This window comes from Primulina tabacum, chromosome 3, assembly GCF_025594145.1.
Source record: "Primulina tabacum isolate GXHZ01 chromosome 3, ASM2559414v2, whole genome shotgun sequence".
NCBI classification, from domain to species: Eukaryota; Viridiplantae; Streptophyta; class Magnoliopsida; order Lamiales; family Gesneriaceae; genus Primulina; species Primulina tabacum.
This window is the reverse complement of record NC_134552.1, coordinates 9,539,740-9,565,070: the sequence shown is the minus strand read 5'-3', so window position 1 is coordinate 9,565,070 and position 25,331 is coordinate 9,539,740. Positions and strand designations below refer to the sequence as shown.

Here is a 25,331-nt window from a genome sequence, read left to right as displayed (position 1 = left end):
ATTATAAAAATAATAACTTTTCAAAACGAGACTTTGCTCTGACAAAATGCGGTGATCACGATACCTTGTATGGACACGTTATGTTCTATATAGTTTAAATTTCTTCATTTGTTTGGTAATCAAGCATGTAATTGGATTCTTTTGACTTAAATTATGAAGAAAAAATTGTCTGCTTCTTTAAGCACGCTCACACACACACACACACACACACACACACTCTATAATTAATATATATATATATATATATATATATATTGAAAATCTCAGTGAAAATCATGATTATGATGGTAACTTGAGTCATACAACCAGAAATACAAGTCCAAATACTTACGTTACTTCTTTTGTTTCATCACTAGGCATAATTTAAAGGAATCCACTGTAAAAAAAGATCGAGTTAATTTAGTGCGATTGGCTCCCCATAATAAATTTATAGCTTTTTTCTAAATACTTATAGATTTTCTATTTAAATAAATATAAACATTTTGAATTGGTAGTCTGTCGTCATAATTGCTAGAGCTGTCTGTTTCAATTTTTTTTTACTCCAGTTTAGATTTTGTATTCCTCTCTCGAAATTGTTGAGTTTTTTTTTTAAATGTATAAACTTTAAATCAAAATGAGTTGGGTCCATTTTAAATAAATTAAATATTTTAGTCATTTTCTTTTATATATATATATATATATATATAAATTAAATATTTTAGTCATTTTCTTTTATATATATATATATATCATGTGAATTTTCATATAGGGATTCACACGTGATATATGATTTCATTGAACACAGTCATAATGAATCTCATGTAATAGTTTAAACATAATAATGAATTAAGGTTGTGGAAGACCCAATTCATTGAAGCCCAAAAGTTCGAATCCATAATGGTAAATATGGGCTAAAGCTTAGACCTCCGAATTTGAGTAGGCTCGACCCATATAACTCAATTATATTTTCGAGAATTAATTATAATAATCTCTCCTTTGAACTTAAAAAATCGAAACGTTCGTAAAAATATCAAAATATTATTTTGAAAAACTATATAAATATTCATAAAAATAATAAAAATGAAATTTTAATATATCTTGACACCCGGTGTGTGTGTGTGTATATATATAATATATTTTTAGACGATAATTTAGAAGTTTAAATTTTTTGAAATATTGATGAGATAGAGTAGTTGTATATTATAATACGATATTCTTTATTACACGTGATAAAATTTTCACTCAGGGATTTGTTGATGATTAATTGTTATTATTTTTTTAAATAATAATTAATTTCCTTCGTCTTCTTCCATAAATAAATAAATAAATTGAAAAAAAAAAAACGTTCCAGTATTAGCCATAGATCAATATATATGCGCGGGCATACGCACACAACCAAAGAAAGAATAAGCCCTGAAGCTCTTTGTTGAAGCAAGATCAGTCAAGCCTGCATAAAGAAAGACAGAGATGTCGGACGAGGAGCATCACTTCGAGTCGAAGGCGGACGCTGGTGCCTCCAAGACTTACCCTCAGCAAGCCGGAACCATACGTAAGAACGGCTATATAGTCATCAAAGCCAGGCCTTGTAAGGTTTTTATTTTTCTCTCTCAATTTTCGTCGTAGATTCGATCATTTTGTCGAATTTGGTTCTGGGTCTTTGTTTGTTTCTCCAGATCTTGATGGGTTGTTCGATTCTCAATCCAGGACGTGTATCGGGCTGTTTTCTCCTTTCTTCTTGTTTTCTCCTTTCTCCTCCTCTAGGTTAATTTTGTTGTTATGTATGTTCGTTCCGTTCTTTTTCCAAATTTCGTGTTCGTTTTTTTTTTTTTTTTTGAGTCGATAATGATTGATATTTTGCTGAAAAGTTGAAATCTTGATATAAATTCTTCGTAGATTTTGGAACTGACAAGTTTCATACTTTATTTGTTTAAGTTCATCTTAGCTAACGTTTTGTGTAACCTGATGTCAAAAATCATTGAAGTTCACAAGGAACAATTCAACATTGATGTATTTGTTATTGGATAATCGGTTGGGGAAAAAATTGGAAAAGAATAGTGAATTCATGATGCATGGTCAGAACGTAACAGATTAAGGATTTATAAACCACGGATCCATATCCATTATCTAATGTTTTATTTCCTTTTCTGTGAGGCTTCCTTTTATATGTAAATCCAATTACTTGGAATGCCTTCTTCAATATGTTTAGACTCAGCTTCATACTTTTGTTGCTTGAATTTTTTTTCCTGATGTTTTGTTTTACCTTTATTTTGTGAGTGTCTGCTAGAACACATACCATGGGCTTAGACTTTCGCAAGACGCATTAAAGTTCCTCTTGCTTATGGTAATATGTAAGCAGAAAAGTTTCGACAATCAGCATTACCGCTATATGTCTCTAACTATTATAAAATCTCAAAAAAAAAAAAAAAATTGTTCTGTATGCTGGCTGGAATTACATGGAAATGATCTTATGCTCCTTTTTAATAAAATGAAATGTAGAGTAATAGTATGGACTTCTGCATAATGCTTTCTAACAAGATTCTCATTCATGTCAAGCTGTAGATATTTTTTTGTTCCTGGATGCATATAAATTTTTTTTGTCAATCAAATGTTTGTAGACATGGTGTCTTCCAAGATGCAATAATGCATGATATATAGTTCTTATGGAGTTTGTTCAAATGTATTTAGTTAATTTTTTAATTTATTCCAATTTCCATCAACACAATGCGTCTTCTCCTAGCATATTAATAATTAACTCTTCTTCGATCATGATGGCACATGACCTTGTCTTCGTGGCAAGAAATAGCATCACCATATCAGGTGAACTCTTCCCTCGGTTTGTGTTGGCATATATTGATAATATGGAAAACGAAAAACAATAAGTTGATATAAGAAATATTATTGGATTTTTCTGTCATATTCATCCAACCAACGTTGAAATCCAAATAGTGGATAGCAAGCATCAGAACTGTTATCTTGATGTTTCTTAATCAAAGAATGTAATATAAATAGTAATATTTATTCCACTGTCAAGGTAACTACAAATTCTAATGGATGTTGTATCCTAAATCTTTCTTATAATTTTCTTAAGAATTTAGTTTACTTGCCCTTACCTTTTTCTTAATTTCTCCCAGAAAACCTTGATGTTTGAATGTGATAATTTTGTCCCCATCATGTTTGATTAGGTCGTGGAGGTCTCGACTTCAAAAACTGGCAAGCATGGGCATGCAAAGTGTCACTTTGTGGCACTGAAAAGATGTGGGTGATGCAAACTGGATGTTTACAATTGTTCAAGACATTTGTCGAGTATTTTCAATTATGCCTTTTTGAACCTTATCCCGCTATCAAAGTTTCTTGTCGGTATCCGAGCCTAGCATTCTACTGTCAGTTTGGTTACTATATATTTCTTTTTTTTTTCTGCTTTTTATTTATTGCTTTCTCATTCCCATGGTAATTTATATTTTTGCTTTTTTATATTTTGTTTTAGTTCAGGTCATGCAAATTTATTTTATATTTTATTAATGTGTTTCTGATAGTAATACTGCTGATATCATCTACTATATCCTTTTCTAATTTTATAAAGTACATCCATTTTGAATGAGAAATATCCTTCAAATGTAACTCCTGTTCTCAGTAATTTTTGTGACTAATTTTCTAGAGCTTAATTCCAAATCTGGTTGTTTGATGAGCCAAAATGGGAAACATCGTATATCTATGTGTACGGCATATCAAGCGAAACACATAGTTTACATCTCACATTATTTTCAGATTAGGCTTAGTTGGTATTTATCTAATGTTGAAATGCTTGAGCGGGTTGGCTTCCTTATCTTTTGATGTAGGTTTCCCTTCTGACTGAAAATGGAAACACAAAAGATGACTTGAAACTTCCTACCGATGAAAATCTGCTTGGCCAGGTTTGCTGTTACTATCAACATGAACAATTTTCTAATATAAGCTAATGATATCAATTGCTTACATCAAGATTTGCTTGAAGTTGATCCTAAACGCATGATTTCCTATACTTTATAAAAAATTCCGTCAAAGTCTTTTTATTTTGGTGTTATATAATTTATAATGATGAATGATTGATTTTAAGACACGTTTAACTTTTAAAAAATACTGATCGTGGTTTTGATCGCATGTAGATTAAAGGTGGGTTTGAGGAAGGAAAAGATCTTGTGGTAACTGTCATGTCTGCAATGGGAGAAGAGCAGATTTGTGCTCTCAAAGACATTGGTCCTAAGAACTAAATGTCTTGTGACTGGCACTACTATTTATTGAGCAAGCTCAAAAATTCTATATCAATGGGTTTGCGCGTACTTCGTTTATTATTATTTTCTCTGGCTTGTCGATGATAATACAGATATAGAACAATGTTACCGCTGATCCCTCCTGTTTGGGAACTAAACTTTATTCGTGCTACCACATACACTTCACTGAATCGTTTCGTTTTAAATTCCAGTTTGAGGTGTTGTTTCTTGAGATGGTAGTCGAGTTTATGTTTCTTCATTTTTTATTTTTGAATATCCTAAACTTGGGGGTGGAAGGGACTCGGTCCGAGTACTTACACTGGAAATGCCAGGGTGAAACCACTGGGCTACTGTCAGATTTCATGTTTTTTCGTTTGAACCATAGTACAACTGGGACTGGAAATAGTCGACGTGGGCAAAAGGAGAAATAAATTCCATATATCATGTTCATAGGTAAAACTAATAAATATGTAACATACAGTTCTATTATTCATCATCATATTTGCAATTAACAAAATTTGTATTCATTCAAACAAATCATGTAAAATTAGATGTTTGGGCGAAGACATTGTAAACAAAAATATTGCATGTAAACAAATTCACAAAGTTTTATTATGAAAATATAGTCTCCATATTTTATCTTAATTTAAATAATATTTTTTAGTAATCGGTCAACACATCACACCAATTTATCATTTATTTGACTGCAAAATCTCAGTCCAGTAAATATCGCCAACCAATCGATGGAAATCTAACGCAATCAAAGGTCCAGATCTTTTTTAGTCTGATCGGATCAAAAAACGAATATAATTATAATATTATATATATATATAAAAAAATTAGTCCCCCTCCTCTCCGGTGGGGTTCGTACTTTGCTTGCAGTTTCCTCTTCGTTCTTATTCGCGAACCGGCCGAACTGTCCCATCGTCACACATCTTTGATCATCGATTCGCCAGTGTTAACGTTAACTCATGGAGCTCGTGGGGAGGATGCCTCACGTGATTCGGCTTTGCGTCTGCTTCACCTTCTTCATCACCGTTGCTCGCGCCTTCTATCTCCCTGGCGTCGCTCCCAAAGATTTCTTCAAGGTATGAACAGATTATTTACGCACTTTTCACTGTGTATATGCTCCTCTGAGAGTTGACGATTAGAACTATTCGATGATTGTTTGTTCGCTTGCTTGAGTTTTATTTTGAATTCTTCATCTTGCTTAATTACGATTTGACCAGGTATATGTATAAAGTAAATGGTGGGTTTTTTTTAAAGCTGGTGAAATACTGAGATTGAGTTAATTTTGTTCCGAATTTGTTGGTTAAGGGCTTCACCATCAGATCTCTTGATTTTTCTTTCTTCTTTGAGTTATTGATAATGCATACCCGTTACTTTTGTAGCATATATAAGATGAAGAATTTTCATATAATCGATAAAGTTTGGGTTGATTTTGATTCCTATTTGTATATGCATTGCCGCGACAATAATATGACCAGCCATGAAAAATTGCATTTCAATATAGTCGTAAAACATTTTCTTGGCATGTTTTGTATTGTGAGTTTTGCAAGTTCCTTGTAAGATAGTAGCAGTTAGAAAATCAATGCAATAACATGGGAAAATTTCTATGGATCACCAAGCTAAATTTATTTGAAGCTTTGAAGTGAAGTTTTTTATTATTTGTGTGGAACTTTACACCTTAGTGCTTGAATCTAATTCAAAAAGACAAGCTTCTGCAAAGCATTTCTGATGTATATCTGATCTTCTATTTTTATGAAACTGCTTGCATTCTTCTTTCGACTACTTCCCCTGAGACACTCGATAAGACCCAACGATCCTATAACCTACTTCAAATTTTAACCCAGTACTCTTCTAAACTTCCACTGAATGCATCATTTTTCATATCATGAGACCCCTGACACGAACCTGAAAGGTTTATTTCCTCATTAACTAAAAATCATCAAATTTTTACTTGTAACTGAATGACAAGTATTACGTTCGTTAGCTAAATATAGTTCTTGGTCAAATGAAAAGAAGGTTCTACGAGAAGTACCTTGTATCAAAAAAAAGTTATTTGAGAAGTAACTTTATTTTTTCACTCCAAAGTAATGACTCAAATGATTGTAGGCCTCTTAGATTTGGTAGCATCATTAAGAATTTGTCTGACTACTTTATTTTTAGGTTTGATGAAATAGTCAGAGGCCTCAAATAATTCGTGATTGTGTCATTTTTCTAACCTTTTAAAAATTTTGGGCATGATGAAACATGTATATTCAAATGGACCAGATTTAAAATTAGTGACAGAGAAAATTTTTAGATTTTTGCATGTGAATAGTATTTTAACAACGGTGCATGTTTTCCTTTGCAGTGTAATTTTTCTGTGTTGATAACTTATTCTTTAATTGCTGTTCATTTTTAAGATTAATATAAGGAAGCGATGTGAATTTGTTTAGAAGATCAAAACTTCGCTATCCCTCAAATTTAAGTGATGTTCAAAGCTGCCATGTGAATTAGGTGTTTATTTTTTTGGAAAAAACTGAAGAAGACATTTTAATGCTATGTAATAGACTCTCTTTCTTTACCAAGTCGATGCTACAAACTATAATGTAGTGGAAATTCTTGTGAGTAAATAATATTCATGTTCAACTTCATATTTCATAACCTAATTTTGAACAAATTGAATGTGTATTACACATCCATTACAATTGCATGTATACAGCTTCGGCTTTAATAATTTGGGTTTGCTATGACGTGGATGATTCAATTTTCTGTTTTGTGTGGCAGGGTGATCCTCTGAAGGTGAAAGTACAGAAATTGGCGTCGGTGAAAACTCAACTTCCATATTCTTATTATTCTCTCCCTTATTGTACACCAAAGAAAATTGTGGACAGTGCGGAGAATCTAGGGGAAGTTCTTCGTGGGGATCGCATTGAGAACTCTCCCTATGAAGTATGTCTCTCTTTCAGTTCTCTTTCTTGTATTTGAATTTTCTCTAATCTCTTGGGCGATGAATGTTGTCTAATTTCTTTTTGCTTAATTTAAGATCAGTTATGCTGTCACCCAATTAAAATGTATTTGAATTTTCTAATCTCTTGGGCAATGAATGTTGTCTAATTTCTTTTTGCTTAATTTAAGATCAGTTATGCTGTCACCCAATTAAAATGTACTTCACAATACACTCCTTTTTGCAGTTTAAAATGCGAGAACCGCAAATGTGCACTTTTGTTTGCCATCATACCCTTAAAGCCAAAGATGTAAAGGAATTTAAAGAGAAGATCGATGATGAGTATCGGGTGAACATGTAAGCCACTTATTTGATGTATTTTATGCCTTTTAGACATTTTTCCGCACATTGCTCAATTTACTCGTATGTTTTGACGCTTTGTTTGGCAGGATATTGGATAATCTCCCTCTAGTTATGCCCTACAAAAGATCTGATACGGATTCATTGGTGTATCAGCATGGTTTCCCTGTTGGAGTAAAAGTGCAGTATGGTGGAGTAAGTATTCCGCCGATTGATCATTAAGAAGCCCCTTCTTATTGGGGAAGTCCATCAATTTAATCTATTTTTTAAATTATTTGTTTGTAGCAAAAGGAGCAAAAGTACTTTATCAACAACCATTTGGCATTCACTGTAAAGTATCACAAGGATGAAGAAACTGATGCTGCGAGAATCGTAGGATTTGAAATCAAACCATTCAGGTAATATGCTGCTGCTGCTTGATGTTATACTTCAGTTATATCTTGGCCTATTATTGATCTTTGTTTTCACGATGCTTACAGTGTTAAGCATGAATATGAGGGTAAATGGAATGATAACATAAGATTAACAAACTGTGATCCTCATGCAAAACGCATTGTAACTGGCAATGATTCCCCACTAGAACTTGAAGATGACAAGGAAATTATCTTTACCTATGATGTGGAGTTTCAGGTACTGCTTTCTTTCTCATCGTTCATGTGATAAATATATGTTCAAAGGCATGATTGATGATGGTCAAGCTGCTGATTTAATTATTTTCCTTCTAGGAGAGTGAGATCAAATGGGCTTCTAGATGGGATACTTATCTTTATATGGCAGATGATCAAATCCATTGGTTCTCAATTGTCAACTCATTGATGATTGTTCTTTTCCTCTCGGGAATGGTGGCCATGATTATGCTGCGGACCCTCTACCGTGACATCTCCAAGTACAACCAGTTGGAAACTCAAGAAGAAGCCCAAGAAGAAACTGGATGGAAATTAGTTCATGGAGATGTTTTCAGGCCTCCGATAAACTCAGATTTGCTGTGTGTTTATGTTGGCACTGGTGTTCAGTGTTTTGGGATGATTCTAGTGACGATGATCTTTGCTGCACTTGGATTTCTTTCTCCTTCAAACCGGGGGGGTTTGATGACAGCTTTGCTCTTTCTTTGGGTTTTCATGGGCTTGTTTGCTGGCTACACCTCCGCTTGTCTCTACAAAATGTTCAAGGGAACGGAATGGAAGAAAATTACTCTTAAAACTGCTTTCCTGTTCCCCGGAGTGGTGTTTTCCGTATTCTTTGTCTTGAATGCTCTAATTTGGGGAGAGGAATCATCCGGAGCAGTACCATTTGGGACCATGTTTGCATTAGTCCTCTTGTGGTTTTGTATCTCTGTCCCACTTGTTTTTGTTGGTAGTTATGTAGGGTTCAAGAAACCTGCTATCGAGGATCCGGTAAAAACCAACAAAATTCCAAGGCAAATACCTGATCAGGCATGGTTCATGAACCCAGTCTTCGCTATATTAATAGGAGGCATACTCCCATTTGGCGCAGTATTTATCGAGCTGTTCTTCATCCTAACGTCAATCTGGTTACATCAATTTTACTACATCTTCGGATTCCTCTTCCTGGTATTCATCATCCTTATTGTCACCTGTGCCGAGATCACTATAGTGCTTTGCTATTTCCAGCTCTGCAGCGAAGACTACTTGTGGTGGTGGAGATCGTACTTGACCTCAGGTTCATCTGCATTCTATCTCTTCCTTTATGCAGCATTCTACTTCTTCACAAAGCTCAACATCACAAAACCAGTATCAGGTGCTCTCTATTTCGGGTATATGCTCATTGGTTCATATGCATTTTTCGTGCTCACCGGTACGATTGGATTCTACGCATGCTTCTTGTTCACTAGGCTTATCTACTCATCTGTCAAGATTGACTGAAAAGTTGGAGCATTTGAAAGCCAGTTTGAAGTACCATTTACATCTCAAGGAACATGCAAATTACACTCTACAACAAGTTCAAGTTTATTTTCTGCAATTTACGAGTCATGGGAGTCTTTTAAGTGGTATTTTTAGTTTTTCTTGATAAACAATGCATGATGGCATCTAGGACTATTAGGGTGATATCTTATAAGTTACCAGAATCCATGTTAGAAATTTCAATGGCCAGACTACGAGCAGAAATATGTTTCCTGTTAGCCTTGTTCAGTACATTTGTTACGAATATAAATGCAGAATTATGAGAGGATATCTCATCAATTTGTGAAAGAATCGAGCTAGTGCAAGACACGAGACACGGCTAAGCACGACAATCAAACAGTACAGAAAGAAACAGACATAAATTTTTAGATGCTCAATCGCCCAGCCATGTCAATCAAGATCACCCACAATTACATCTCCAGCCTCAGCTCAAATTGTCTACCAACTGCTGAAGGTGGTTAGATTCAGCAAACTTGGATATACTCGCTAACTTTATCTGTATGATTGGCGATATCACCAGTTCGTGCAATCACAGTTCTTGTTTCTTGAAGGTAAAACCACAACAATTCGGACCAATCATGTCAACTAAGCTTTTGACCAATCATGTCAACTAAGCTTACTTCCAAATTGCAATTAAATTTCTTGCTTCACAGCAAAGCGAAACTGTATCGTTTCCTAATATAATTATCATCGATCCTGGATTCAATCTGCCCTCGAGTCCTGGAGGCATTATTTCACCCGTTCCAGTAAGACTAATGGGACAATGGGTACTCCAGTCTTTTCCACGACACTGAATGCACCATTCTTGCAAAACATATAAATCAAATGACATTAACACAAAATTTTACAAGATCATTATTTGTTTAAGTTGATACTAAAAAATAACACGGATTTGTCTTAAAATTTGAAGATTTATGTTCAATTTAGAATGGAAGTTTTATTCCTTGCAAAATGTAATAGCTCGAGAGGAATTTTTGATATTTTATTGTTCTGTTAGCGTAAAAAGATATATAATTTTTATTATAGTCTTATTTCTAGACAATAGAATAGATTAGCATAATAAGCACACACATTGTATATGTATATCATAATAAATAAACATTATATTTTTAATAATTGATTTAGATTTGATTTTTTTACCTGATAAAGATTTCTAAGTACTCGATTTAGTGAAGATTTGTTTCTTTAAGATGGTGGAGCTAGTTAAGGGTAAAAAATAGGAAATATAGTGAAAATATTGAAATCATTAATGTCCTTTATTCCTCTTATACATATATAAATATATACACATATATAAATATATATATGTATATATGTATAAGAGGAATAAAGGACATTAATTTATATATATATATATATCCTTTATTCTTAATTTTCTTTAATCCAGAAGGGGTGCCCTCTTTTTACAAGGAACTGAGGCTAAAACCCAAATCCCGGTTTTTGGAGAGAACCGGAGTTATGAACCCCGGCTATTCGAGGGGCCGTTAAATTACCCTTATCCTTATCATTAGAAATCCATCGTCAACTTCCGAGAGGAAACAAGAAACTGAAGACAGGTTACAAATCTCTGATCAAGATTCTTCGTTCAGGTTCGTCGAATGTTTTTCAGTAATACTTATTTCGAATTATCCTTTCAATTTGAGCTGCCTTTTTTTCCCTCATTCGATTATGTGAGCAAATATTTGTACTGTGAACGTATGTAGTATCTTTTTGGCATTTATTGATGGGGATTTACTTGGCTGATTGGAAGGTGGGGATTTGTTAACCTGATATCTGTTGAAGATTTCAGAATGCACAATTTGAATTCTATTTGTTTCTGATTTCAGGTATGAGTTTTGGATATGTACATTTCCAGTTGAGTAGTCCTGCTCTTGTGCATTGTGAAAGGAGGAATGCACTTGAAAGAGTTGATATTCTAAAGCACAACTCACAGCAAGGCCTCAGTTTGCTCGAATCTTTGAAGGTACAGTTCGCTCCCTGTATGATCTTGTTAAACTGCTTATTAAACCTTTACTAAAATTCTATTTAACCATTTACTTTTTTTTTTCTATGTTAATTGTAAAGCATTTTGAACTGTTATTCACTTAAAGAATGGTTGTGCTTCACTGCTTCTCTTTGAATCTTCCCGTCTTTTTCAGCTTTTTAAAAATCCAAAATTTAGCCACTCGATCCCATTGACTTATAAAGTATGTGTCTGTCAAACGTATCTCTTGAAGTCACTGTATGGTAATTGGGTGAAATAATGGGTTATCTTTAATATGTTGCTTGCAGAACAGTTGCGGTGGACTTACACTCCAATTCAAGCTTGGAATTTCCTCACGGCACCTGAATCATTTCCAAGCTGAGGTCACTAAATGCGATTATCCTCAGAATACAGATTTTCCTCGTTATTATTCCAAAAAAGAGAAGAAACCATTTCCTATTCCCATAATTGAGTTAAGACGAGCTGCTAGGCAGAGGTTTAAAAACAAGGACCAACGTAGTGGAATTCCTCCTCCCAAAAGAGGATTGGTGGTTCAAAGACTAATTCCTCTTGCTTACAGCGTCATGAATACGAGAATAAAACTTATCAACAATCTCAAGAAGCTTTTGAAAGTGGTGCCTGTCCATACTTGCAAGTATTCTTCATCCATTGCCATGCTATTTTATTACTAGTTAGAACTGTGTATATTATTCTCCAACACCTTTTGGGTTTTCGTTTTCATGTATCTTGAACTAAAATCCTACTCCTTCATTTTCCATTTTTCCTATATCATGCAAGTAACAAGCGACTGTAATTGTTGGTAAAATAATGATACCAAATATTCTAAGACCTGTCAATTCTATGATCGATTTTGTGATGTTGCAATGCTTGCAGGTGGTGTAGTGAAATTCATGTGGGTACTGTCGGGCATCCTTTCAAATCTTGTACAGGACCACAATCTTCTGCTCGTAAAGGGCATCATGAGTGGGGGGAAACAGTTCTTGAGGACATATTGATACCTGTTGATGCCTACCACTTGTATGATCGTCTTGGAAAGAGGGTTCCTCACGAGGAAAGATTTTCGGTTCCAAGAATACCTGCAGTTGTGGAGCTCTGCATACAAGCAGGAGTCGACTTGCCTGAATATCCAACTAAAAGGAGAAGAAAACCTATCATACGCATTGGCAAAAAGGAATTCGTCGATGCAGATGAAAGTGAACTACCAGATCCCGACCCAGAAGTTCCAAAAACTCCAATACTGGATGAAATACCAGACTCTGCGATCTTACCACCATCCAGCAAAGAAGAAACAATTTTGCTTGCGGTGGAAACTCTTCAAGCATGGGAAGAAATGAGGGAGGGAGCTAAGCGGCTAATGAAGATGTACCCAGTACGGGCATGTGGTTATTGTCCTGAAGTTCATGTTGGTCCGACGGGACACAAAGCACAGAACTGTGGTGCTCACAAGCACCAACAGCGTAATGGGCAACATGGATGGCAAGCATCAGTTCTTGATGATTTGATACCCCCCAAATTTGTTTGGCATGTTCCTGATGTCGAAAAACCACTGCAACGGGAGCTTAGAAACTTTTACGGACAAGCCCCTGCAGTGGTAGAAATTTGTGCACAGGCTGGTGCTGATGTGCCCGATCAGTACAAAGCTACAATGAGATTGGATATCGGGATTCCAACAGATGTTAGGGAAGCTGAAATGGTTGTTTAGTGTCCTTGTTCATTCCCTCTTCCATAGCTGAGGTTTTTGTAGGTAACTCTGGTGCTTTGAATTAGTTTATATTATACAAAAATCAATAGACAGAAGTAAGTCTTCAATTTGAATTTTTATATGGGAGATCCCTTTATAGTGGGATTTAAATCTTTGCATTTGAAGATCAGGCATCTCCAACTAATGACGGTCCGAATTTGGTGAAGTTAAATCCTCAAAAGCATACGCAGTACATAAAAATATCCAGGTCTATAGGAAAATTTGCAAAAGGGGTCGAGGCCCGTGGCCCAATGTTCGTTTTGATAGATCTACCTATAGTCTATGACGTTGTGAATGAATTTGGGCCCCATTGTGGTCAGGCGCAAAATTATGACATAATAATGTGATCTAGAGGATGGAATGCGGATGATCAATGCAGGGTAGGCTGATATCATATATTTCAATTGAAGTTGTATATTAACATAATTTTCATGTAATAGTTCAATTTTAGTATTTTAATGTAATTCCTTTTTAACTTCTTTCAAACCGTCACCGTGAAATCTACCAGTGCAAATGCAAAAACAGAAAACATTCAATAAAAAGGAGGCCTCTTAAATCTTTTCAAATAAATACAAATTTTGTGGTTGAGATATAAGAAAATATTTTCTCTTTACATATATCATACATGGTATAAACGAATATGAGTATGTCTCTTGTGAGATGGTTTCACGAATCTTTATCTATGAGACGGGTCAACTCTACCGATATTCACAATAAAAAGTAACACTCTTAGCATAAAAAGTAATATTTTTTTATGAATGACCCAAATAAGATATTCGTCTCATAAAATACGACCCGTAAAACCGTGTTACACAAGTTTTGAAAAAGAACATGCTTTAGAGGCATTATTAAAAGAGTTTTAAAGGAGATAAATGATGTTCCACTATCCATAGTAATTCCTCCCATTCCCCTTAAAAACAGTGGGCAATGGAGTAATTTTGCGCATATCTTAACATTGGAAGTTAACATTAAATGATTATGATCAATTAAAATTGTATCATATTGTCGAGGATAAATAATCCACGTGTAAAATAGAAAAATGGAAAAAGTTGTTAACTACTATTCTTCTGTCTTATTAACAATATGATTGATCTCTTTGGTGTGATCGATATCAAATTATATTTCAATTTTCTATTTTCAGTATAGAGAGATAACCACTGTAAGGTCCGAGATTTTATTATTGTAATCTGAATTACCCTGAAATGATTTGTGATTATCGAAATGACTATAAACATAACGGATCAGCCGGAGAACCGAAAGAAGAATTTTACATGAATAACAAGAAAGTCCCAATTGCCGCCACACGCGCGCAGTATCGGCGACGGCCGAAAATATCAGAAGCATCCGCACATCGCAGATATGCGCATATACGCGAACCTCCAGAAAGTTTGGCGCATATGCCAATAAGCGCACTAGCGCGAGTGTTTAAACCGAGACCCGGAGGCTCGGCGCAATGCGACGTTGTGTCGCCGCAAATGTCGCGAGAACGTGTTTATTGGCAGGAGTTGATCCACTTGCTTGCATGCACGGGGTATATATATATATATATATATATATATATATATATAAGAACAAGCCAATCTTCAGAAAAAAAAGAGGAGGAAGTCGAGAAGCTCCAATTCCTTCGGGTGAGAATTTGAGTGTTACGCAAAATCCGTCCGTTTGTTTTTAAATCCGACTTCAGTACTGTGTTCCTATCAACGCAGGCTACAACTGGACGTAAGTTTTGTTACGTTTAGACATGATTTGAAATTATGATATTGTCAGAATTGAATATGAATCAGATATAATGTTTATGCTACAGTAGGCATTGTATAATTGAAGTCAGATTAAAGAATAGACTGGTTATACAATTGTTATGATTTTCAGAGTTGAATTGATTGAGATTTGATATCAGAGTTGAGTTATTACTGAATTTAAGTGTACCGATATTGAGATTAGGAATTATATTGATACTGATTATGAATTCTGGTAGTATCCGTTGAAACATCAGTTGATTTAGATTGATAAGATTCAGTAATGATTTCGATTGTATCGTGATATCGTTGATATGAATTAGATTGTACCTTGTTCAGATATGGATCAGATTATGTATTGATTTGAGTATTGATCAGAACAAGTCTTGAATTGAGTTATATACTGATATGGTATTTATGTGACTTGTCATTGCCAGACTGGGTATGGACAGATTGGAATACAAGACTTCGTCTTCATCAGACCGAGAAGAGAAAGGTATAAATTGATGTTAATTGGGAGATCGACTTGAGTTAGATTTAACTCGAGTTTCCCTAAACCACATACTTGTATGATATTATTTTTATACCTTTGTATTTTAATGATTATGTTTATTCTATTGAATTAGAAGTAGAAAGCAGAGAGCTATTGAGTGAGAGTCACTGACAGAGGGGTTAGATTTTGACAGTATAGTCACTGACCCGTTGCACATTGTCAGACTAGGCTTAGTCTTGGTAGATACGCCAAGGCACTGGACGTTTGGTGTATCGACATGCTTAAGATACAGATATTGTTCTTATTGTAGATTATTCGATACAGCTAGACCAAAGTCCAGAAATAAGAACGTACCGCCATTGCGACTGGTGGTAGTAGGTGGGAGACTTGTCACGTTCTTATTCACCGGGATCCCTATATTAGAATGAGAAATGAGTCGAGTCTTAGATATTAAGACTAGAATTTGATTTACAGATCCGTATTGATTTATGTTTCGTAGATTACGATTCATGTTTTATTTACAGACTGGTATTGATACAAGTTGTTTGATTATGCTACATGTGATAAGATATAATTCATACTTTTATGTTAATTCAGTTAACTGCATGTATACATTATTTATACTGAGATTTATTCTCACCGGAGTATCCGGCTGTTGTCTTGTTTGTATGTGTGCATGACAACAGGTGGGGCAGGATCAGGGTCAAGAGGATGATGAGAGACCGAGATTAGAGTGGTGATTCCGGACTTGGATGTAGACTTGGTTTAATACTGGAAATTAGTAGTTGAACCTTAGACTAGTTTGAATAATTGTTGTACATTATTGTACTTTTATACTGAGATGTATATTAGCTAAATTCCATTACATTCCGCACTTATATTTTAAAAAGAAAAATTTTTAGACCCTGTTTATCTTAATTGATAATTAAATCCCAAGGATGATTAAGAAGATGATTAGCGTCCGGATCCCCACAACCACCACCATTTATTAACTTCCAATTTAGAAAAGAAATGTTTCATCTTTGCACACATGCAATGCCCCTGTCTGCCACTGGCTGGGTTATAATTAAATTTACTCATTTTCAACAAAAGGACACCATTTTTCTATTCAATGATGAATTTTTTTTTAAAAAAAAAACTCTTTTATGAGATATATCTGATATATAATTATATTATAGCAAAAGATATTATTTTTGACATAAAAATATATTTTTCATAAATAGGATGAATCTGATATAATTATAAAAAAATTGACACGTGAGACTCATGTCAATTTTGAACAAGAAATTTTATAATGAAACCATGAAAGTAAATATATCCCCATTATGTAAAAAAAAATATGTATATATATAGTAAGTATAGATTATTATTATTTTTATTATTTTTTTTTAATGAAATACATTCAATATAATAGGTAAAAAGTGTCAAGTACAAATACGCTGGGCATCCCCAAGAAATAGAAATAGATCATAATTCAGCACCTAAATAAAAACCATTAACAGACAGGGATATAGTAAGCAGAAAATTAGTGCTATAACATGACAATAGTAGCCTGAGGCACACATCTATATGTATGAATCTTGATCTTGAATCCAATAGCATCAAAGTCTATCCTCTCATTATCAAACATAACTCTGTTGCGCAAATTCCAGACATAATAGACAGTTGCCGCTAATGCTGTAACTCTCATTTTAGCCAACAAGGAGTTGCCTTTGTAGATGCCTCGGAATGCTCGTAGTATGGATGTGGGAGAAGCCATTGTTTTGTCCATGCACAGCCAATTACGCACATTGTCCCAAATAAGCTTCGAAACTTTGCATTGGAAGAAAATGTGTAACAGTCTCGTCAACCTCCGCACACAGAACACATTTTCGATCTTGAAGGAAGCCCAATCTATCACGAGTCATAAGCTTTGAGTGAGCAAGTAACCAAAGAACAAAACGGTGCTTAGGTATAATGCAACTCTTATCCAATATAGGTTTTCATGACCACTTCCCTTTAGCTTTAATAAAATAATCATAAGTTCTAGCAATACCCCCACTTTTACTAAACCAACCTTGAAGCCGAACAATAGCAGCCTCCTCATTTCCATTAACTCGGATAAGTTCATCTCGGATGAGCAAAATGTTCTTGATCAAGGGCGAATCATCATTTTTATTATTATTACGAGGGTGGAAGGAGCTAGATATGACCAAGCCGTGTTTTGGCCGACAAATTGGGAATCCAAGCCATACCGCAACTTGACACTTTAAGGTTTTATAATTATAAATATCAATTTTTTATTTATTATTACCATTTCCATATTCAAGGACAATTGACAAGAAGGTAATAAATATTCTCCCTCTCTGTCGCATCAACGAGTTCGATTGCGGTTTTTATTTTTTTCTTTTTGAATTGTCGGACTTTTTTCCTCTTTATGTGCTGCGGTTCTTGTATTCGATCTTACTATCCCGGTGGGATCTGTGCTTTACATTCATTCTGTTTAGGGTTCGAATTTTCAGATCTGTTTGTCTTCCGAAGTATGTGTGAGGAATATGTTTAATTACCGGGAAAATCTTGATTTCTTTCTTGTATTGTTATCCTGATCGAGAAATTCCGTCCTCTTGGATATGTCTGTTGTTGAGATCATTCGTATTGTTCTATGAGTATTTATTTCTTATTTCCTGTTTGCAGGTTATAATTTTGTTGCTTGTTAGAGATGTTAGAACAATTACTGATATTTACAAGAGGAGGTTTAATCCTCTGGACGTATAAAGAGTTTGGAAATGCTCTTAGAGGGTCACCCATTGACACCTTAATAAGATCCTGCCTTTTGGAGGAACGATCTGGAGTGGCATCATATAATTATGACGCACCTGGTGCCTCATACACCCTTAAGTGGGCATTTCACAATGAACTTGGGCTTGTATTTGTTGCTGTGTATCAAAGGATTCTCCACCTCTTGTATGTGGATGATTTGCTTTCTATGGTTAAACAAGAGTTCTCGGAGATTTATGATCCGAAACGAACTTCGTACTATGACTTCGATGACGTATTTCAGCAGCTTAAGAAGGAAGCTGAGGCTCGTGCCGAGGAAATGAAGAAATCAAAGCAGGTTGGGAAGCCTGCTAATAATACTCTTGGTAAGAAGCAAGGACAGGTACAAAATGGCATTATTGGTGGAGGCAATAAAAAAAAGAATGGAGATGAATCTGGAAGTGATGGTGGAGATGGTGACAAGATCAAAGGTCGCCAATTGGAAAATGGAAACTCTAAAAAAAAACATGTTGGGAAAGGGGAAATACCAGCGAAGATTAATGCCACTGGTAAAGAAAATGGGACTTCCAACACGGGGGCTTTTGATGTAAATAAGTTACAGAAGCTTAGATCCAAAGGTGGAAAGAAAACAGATACTGTTGTAAGTAAGGGTTCCAAAATCGAACCAGCAAAGAAGATAACCAAAAAGAACAGAGTCTGGGATGATTCACCTCCCGAACCAAAGTTGGATTTTACAGATCCAGCGAGTGAGAATGGGGAAGAGATTGCATCTGCTGTAGCTACAGATCAAGGTGAGAGCATGATGGACAAAGAAGAAATTTTCAGTAGTGACAGTGAGACCGAGGAGGAGGACACAGGGAAGGATAACATTGCTAACATGGGAAAGAAAGGCTGGTTCTCATCCATGTTTCAGAGGTATATTCTCTATCTTGCATGCAAGCAAGGATAAAAATATCTATTTTCCTGAACTTTTACTGGTACATTACAAAGGAGAAATGTTGTCGGGGTCTTTTTTTGTACTTATTATCAACACAAATTCATTTAATTTAAAATGTGGATTTTTTTTCCTGTGTCATGTTGGTGTGCATATGGTGCACGCATGTAAGTAGTAATTGTGCCTATGAAATTTAAACATTGAATATTTGGACTAAAGGTCTAGAAATTGATGTCATTTTTCTATCCGATGGCGATCGTTTCTTTGATGTGATAGGCTTGGTCTATCAGCACCAGTTGTCAAATCAATGTCACTGAACATTGACCTTGCAGAGAACTGCTTAATTTAGCATAGGGAGGATTTTGTTTGTGGGGCTTATTAATGATGACTTCAGTCATTGCTGTCCTGTCTTGTGGCATTTTGTAATGTATCGTGAGTCGCGACATTTACTGTTGCTTCATTGTGATGGGGTTGGCAAATATCATCTGAATATCTGTTGTGGGTTCAGTATTGCAGGAAAAGCAAATTTGGAGAAATCTGATCTGAAACCTGCTCTTAAGGCTCTCAAGGACAGGCTTATGACCAAGAATGTGGTATGTTAGATTTCTTGACCTGTCTAGTTGTCTTCCCTTATTTCTGGTCCCGGGAGGTTGAAGCACTGGTCCATGAAAATGTTCTTGCTAATCATTTCCATTTTTCGACATAAATGCGAATCATTCTGTTCATTTGCTTGAGTTCTCTTGTGTTCATAATGTATTGTTTATTTTTCATGTTTATTTAAAATGATTGCTTGAGCAGGCAGAGGAAATAGCTGAAAAACTTTGTGAATCGGTGGCTGCAAGCCTTGAGGGGAAGAAGCTAGCCTCTTTTACTAGAATTTCATCAACTGTGCAGGTACTTGAACAACCCTCATCCTCTACAAAATCCAAAAGTTGGTCATAAAGGAAACCATTTTCCTCGGAAAAAATTTGCCTTCTAATTTTTAAGCTAATTACCTTCTAACTTCGGAATCTGAACTTCAGATTCATGTTCCTTTAATAGCGAGTTTGCTATTTGAAAATCAACCTAATGATATTAATGATGTACACCAGGCAGCTATGGAAGAAGCCCTTGTTCGCATTTTAACTCCCAGACGCTCCATAGACATTTTGAGAGATGTTCATGCTGCTAAGGAACGAGGGAAACCATATGTTGTGGTTTTTGTCGGGGTTAATGGAGTTGGAAAGTCCACCAATCTTGCGAAGGTTAGGCTTTTTATCAAAGAAATAAAATTAGTATCAGATGAGCTCCATGTATTTTTTACATATTTTGATCAATATGCTTTTGCGCAGGTTGCATATTGGCTTCAGCAACATAAAATCAGTGTGATGATGGCTGCTTGTGACACATTCAGATCAGGAGCTGTTGAGCAGCTGCGTACGCATGCTCGTAGGCTCCAGGTAGAACACAAGCATTGGTGACCTACATTTGTTTGAGATGTTATTCTTGATGAAATAGCATTTACACGAAGACTAAATGATCTGCACTTAATATTTCCAGATCCCAATATTCGAGAAGGGTTATGAGAAAGATCCTGCAATTGTTGCAAAAGAAGCAATTCAAGAGGCCCTACGAAATGGCTCAGATGTTGTTTTGGTGGATACAGCTGGAAGAATGCAGGTAAATAGCTCATTTGATCGTTATTATGTGCATCTTGTTATCTCCTCCTGTTGCATCGCAGTAAATTTTCGAAGCCCGAACAAAGCTTGAGCACTGTTATCAATAGATATTTGTTACACTGGTTTTACATTGAGTGAAGGCCAGGAAATGTAATGGAGTCTAGTCTTCTGTGTCATATATGTGCCCTGTCAAATATGTGTTACTTGACGGTGTTATAATTAAAAAATGTCATGCAGGACAATGAACCATTAATGCGAGCATTGTCAAAGCTTATCTACGTTAACACTCCAGATCTCATTTTGTTTGTTGGTGAGGCACTTGTGGGGAACGATGCAGTTGATCAATTGTCAAAGTTCAATCAGGTTGATTGGAATTCTACTCCCCCTTCAACCCTTCTCTTTTTTCTACTTGCATATAAATTATTTTTCTGATGGAACTTCAATTTCAGAAACTAGGGGACCTTTCACCCTCTCCTAATCCAAGATTGATCGATGGAATCCTCCTTACCAAGTTCGATACCATTGACGACAAGGTAGCAACCTTAATTTTACCCTTTTCATCTTCCCCCATTATTCCATTTTCCTTGGCCAACACTTCATGTTATACATAAAATAAAATTGCAATTTATCTAGTTCGTAAGTTTTTATTATTGTTGGTTGTCATAAATGGTGCAAGGTGGGAGCTGCGCTGTCCATGGTTTACGTTTCTGGAGCACCTGTGATGTTTGTTGGGTGCGGGCAGTCGTATACCGACCTGAAGAAGCTGAATGTGAAGTCAATTGTGAAGACCCTTCTGAAATGACAAAGTTGTCTGATGCATTTTGTGTGAAACTATTGCGTGGATTGTAAGAAACAATTATGTTGCTCTGGCTTGGTTTATTTGCACTTTCCCATCCATGATCTCACTACTTTGTTAGTAAAGGTGAATTGTGTCGGTGCATGTGTGAGTCGGGGGGAGACCCGGGTTCCGAGATACTATTCTGTGAAAATGCAGTCAAATACAATGTTTTTATGTAAAATTACGGAACTCGTTAAATATAATTTCGTGTCTAATTAAATTTCTATTTTTATGTCGGAAGGACTTGTTATAAAATTTTGTATGTCGTGGTCAAATTTATATCTAAATAAATATACGGATTGAATTGTGAATTTCCTCTATTATCCTCATTAAAATTGTACTCTAATGACATTTGGTTTTCTTTTTATGTAATTAGTTAATTATTATTAATCCATTGACTAATTATTATTTATTAATCTTTCACTCACTTTCATGGCATGCCTACAAATAATATCAAAGTATTTGTATTTATTACTCTTTCACTCACTTTCATGGCATGACTACAAATAATATCAAAGTATTTGTTCAACAACTAATGATTCGAATCAATATGTAATAATATTATTTATAAAATTAATTGGTTTTGTGAAAATAACTTACAAATAATAGTAATAGTGTTATACTATATACGGATTGAATTGTGAATTTCCTCTATTATCCTCATTAAAATTGTACTCTAATGACACTTTATCTTCCTTTTATGTAATTAGTTAATTATTATTAATCCATTGACTAATTATTATTTATTACTCTTTCACTCACTTTCATGGCATGCCTACAAATAATATCAAAATATTTGTATTTATTACTCTTTCACTCACTTTCATGGCATGACTACAAATAATATCAAAGTATTTGTTCAACAACTAATGATTCGAATCAATATGTAATAATATTATTTATAAAATTAATTGGTTTTGTGAAAATACCTTACAAATAATAGTAATAATGTTATACATTCTTTTATTAAAATAAATAATACAAAAAATTATGCTAACAGAGGTTTCGAACTTATTTTTACAATTTATGTATTAATTATATTTTTCATAATTTTAGTTTTTTACAAATAATATAAAAAAAATTTATATTTAACAAAACAGAAAATAAGAAATTATAAATTTATATGTCGAGATTTAATCTATATCTATATCTATATATATACTAATCTATATACATGAATGTGAATGTGAATTATATAAATATCATTATCTTTATTTAATAATAATAATTTACATAATTAATTGGTTTTGTGAAAATACCTTACAAATAATAGTAATAGTGTTATACATTCTTTTATTAAAATAAATAATACAAAAAATTATGTTAACATAGGTTTCGAACTTATTTTTACAATTTATGTATTAATTATATTTTTCATAATCTTAGTTTTTTACAAATAATACAAAAAAAAATTATAATTAACAAAACAGAAAATAAGAAATTATAAATTTATATGTCGAGGTTTAATCTATATCTATATGTATATATATACTAATCTATATATATGAATGTGAATGGTGAATTTCCATAAATATCATTACTTTTATTTAATAATAATAATTTACATAATTAATTGGTTTTGTGAAAATACCTTATAAATAATAGTAATAGTGTTATACATTCTTTTATTAAAATAAATAATACAAAAAATTATGCTAACAGAGGTTTCGAACTTATTTTTACAATTTATGTATTAATTATATTTTTCATAATCTTAGTTTTTTACAAATAATACAAAAAAATTTATATTTAACAAAACAGAAAATAAGAAATTATAAATTTATATGTCGAAGTTTAATCTATATCTATGTCTATATATATACTAATATATATATATATATATATATGAATGTGAATTGTGAATTTACATAAACATCCTTACCTTTATTTAATAATAATAATTTACATAATTAATTGGTTTTGTGAAAATACCTTACAAATAATAGTAATAGTGTTATACATTCTTTTATTAAATAAAATAATACAAAAAATTATGCTAACAGAGGTTTCGAACTTATTTTTACAATTTATGTATTAATTATATTTTTCATAATCTTAGTTTTTTACAAATAATACAAAAAAAATTATATTTAACAAAACAGAAAATAAGAAATTATAAATTTATATGTCGAGATTTAATCTATATCTATATCTATATATATACTGATCTATATATATGAATGTGAATTGTGAATTTACATAAATATTCTTACCTTTATTTAATAATAATAATAATTTACATAAATATCCTTACCTTCATTTAATAATAATCATTAATACATGTTTTTTTTTCATATATTCTTTTAATAATAATCATTTCATTAATACATTTTTATTTTTAAATTTAAAATTAATTACTTTAATATTTACATTGACATCAAATTTACAGAAAATCACTATCATAAATACATGTTTGTTTTTCATCTATTCATTTAATAATAATCATTAATATATTTTTATTTTTTCTCATTTTATATTATATGTTTATATGTAATTATTTTAACATAGGGATAGGGTTGAGTAATATTTCAATAATAAAATATTGTTTTAATAAATAAAGTGAATAAAAAGAATAGGATAAACCATCACTGCCTCGATCGTTCCATAGATTTTCAATTTTTCATTAGAGTCAACCACGAAAAGTCAGTTTTTTTATAAATGCTGCTAAATAAATATTACTATATAATATGCTCCATTTGATCATTTTGTGTTCTTGCAATGAGAGGAGTTTTTTTACCCTAGGCGTTAACATGTTTGATTGTTATATGTCATTTGTATTGATCATGTAATTATGTTTGGATTGTTTATGTGATTTGTTTGTTTGCACAAAGAAAAGAGAAACAAAATCAAATATCCAACAAAAATGGTTATTTTTCAATTTTTTATTGTTGAGATATTTTGTTAATTTTTAAACACATAATGCATGTTCTATGTTTGCTTAGATTACTTAGTTTGAAGTGACTTACAAAATATTAAAAAATTGAAATATTTCTTCGTTTTTACCTTATGTCTCAGAATATCAAGAGATAATATTTTTTATTTATTGGGGTAAATGTATTTCCAAACTTCTGTCTATAAATCAATATTTAATTTTTTTACGACATTATTATATTCTCTAATTAATTTTTTTTTACTTAGATTGATAGAAGGCATTTTAATTTGAATTTTTATGTTCTTGCTTATATTATTTTTGTAATATTATTTATTATGAAAATAATAGGTGAACTACAAAATTTGGTAGGTCTAAGAGTCCTCTGATGAACGACAAATATGGATAAATTATTAAAATATATAATATCAAGTAGATTTTTGGCATGCGATTTTGTTTTAATTCAATGATTATGCGTGATTCTAAATTTTAATTATATCACAAGTTAACGCGTGCTTTGTTGTTGCTAGATATATTTTGTCAATAGTATAATATTTTTCTATGGTTTAAGAAAAATCGTGTGACTTTGTATTATATTTTTACGGCTGCTTTTCTAAGTGGTTTTATTATGATTTCAAGGCACCATTTTTCATTTGTGTTTTTTTAAAGAAGTGGAATGAATATCTATAAAACGATGACATTAATAAGGCGTTTTCTCTTTATTTGAAAAAAATATTGGAAAATTTATATAAATTGTGAATAATATGAGTTAATATTTAATTTGAGAGTGATTTATGTTTTTTATTTATCGTATATACTTCAATTTCTTTGTTATTGTACTAAATAAATTATTTTTAAACTTTGAGTTATCATTTTTTTTC

The 25,331-nt window shown here is 33.2% G+C and overlaps 3 protein-coding genes and 1 pseudogene across 6 annotated transcripts; all 4 read left to right on the top strand.

Moving 5' to 3' along the window:
* The first annotated feature begins 1,324 nt into the window (after positions 1 to 1,324).
* On the top strand, positions 1,325 to 4,458 carry LOC142540053 (eukaryotic translation initiation factor 5A-4-like; annotated as a pseudogene).
* A 612-nt stretch (positions 4,459 to 5,070) lies between these two features.
* On the top strand, positions 5,071 to 9,719 carry LOC142540052 (transmembrane 9 superfamily member 9-like). Its single transcript, XM_075645916.1, has 7 exons — positions 5,071 to 5,314; positions 6,999 to 7,163; positions 7,406 to 7,515; positions 7,608 to 7,713; positions 7,804 to 7,916; positions 7,998 to 8,148; positions 8,244 to 9,719. The coding sequence occupies exons 1-7, from the start codon at positions 5,198 to 5,200 to the stop codon at positions 9,399 to 9,401; spliced, it is 1,920 nt and encodes a 639-aa protein (XP_075502031.1). The 5' UTR covers positions 5,071 to 5,197; the 3' UTR covers positions 9,402 to 9,719.
* A 1,129-nt stretch (positions 9,720 to 10,848) lies between these two features.
* On the top strand, positions 10,849 to 13,644 carry LOC142540051 (APO protein 2, chloroplastic-like). 3 transcript variants are annotated; one of them, XM_075645915.1, is made up of 5 exons: positions 10,849 to 11,029; positions 11,267 to 11,403; positions 11,712 to 12,058; positions 12,298 to 13,168; positions 13,297 to 13,644. In XM_075645915.1, exons 2-4 carry the CDS (start codon positions 11,269 to 11,271, stop codon positions 13,124 to 13,126), a joined length of 1,311 nt encoding a protein of 436 aa, XP_075502030.1. In that variant the 5' UTR covers positions 10,849 to 11,029; positions 11,267 to 11,268; the 3' UTR covers positions 13,127 to 13,168; positions 13,297 to 13,644. The 3 variants fall into 3 exon arrangements, with proteins under 3 accessions (XP_075502030.1, XP_075502029.1, XP_075502028.1); XM_075645914.1 differs by having other exon boundaries at positions 13,292 to 13,644; XM_075645913.1 differs by having other exon boundaries at positions 12,298 to 13,644.
* Positions 13,645 to 17,594: 3,950 nt separating this feature from the next.
* On the top strand, positions 17,595 to 21,821 carry LOC142540050 (uncharacterized). Of its 2 annotated transcripts, none has more exons than XM_075645911.1 (10): positions 17,595 to 17,719; positions 18,068 to 19,066; positions 19,594 to 19,678; positions 19,884 to 19,979; positions 20,177 to 20,329; positions 20,417 to 20,524; positions 20,625 to 20,744; positions 20,981 to 21,106; positions 21,193 to 21,276; positions 21,420 to 21,821. In XM_075645911.1, the coding sequence occupies exons 2-10, from the start codon at positions 18,093 to 18,095 to the stop codon at positions 21,543 to 21,545; spliced, it is 1,872 nt and encodes a 623-aa protein (XP_075502026.1). In that variant the 5' UTR covers positions 17,595 to 17,719; positions 18,068 to 18,092; the 3' UTR covers positions 21,546 to 21,821. The 2 variants fall into 2 exon arrangements, with proteins under 2 accessions (XP_075502026.1, XP_075502025.1); XM_075645910.1 differs by lacking the exon at positions 17,595 to 17,719 and adding an exon at positions 17,746 to 17,913.
* Positions 21,822 to 25,331: the final 3,510 nt, after the last annotated feature.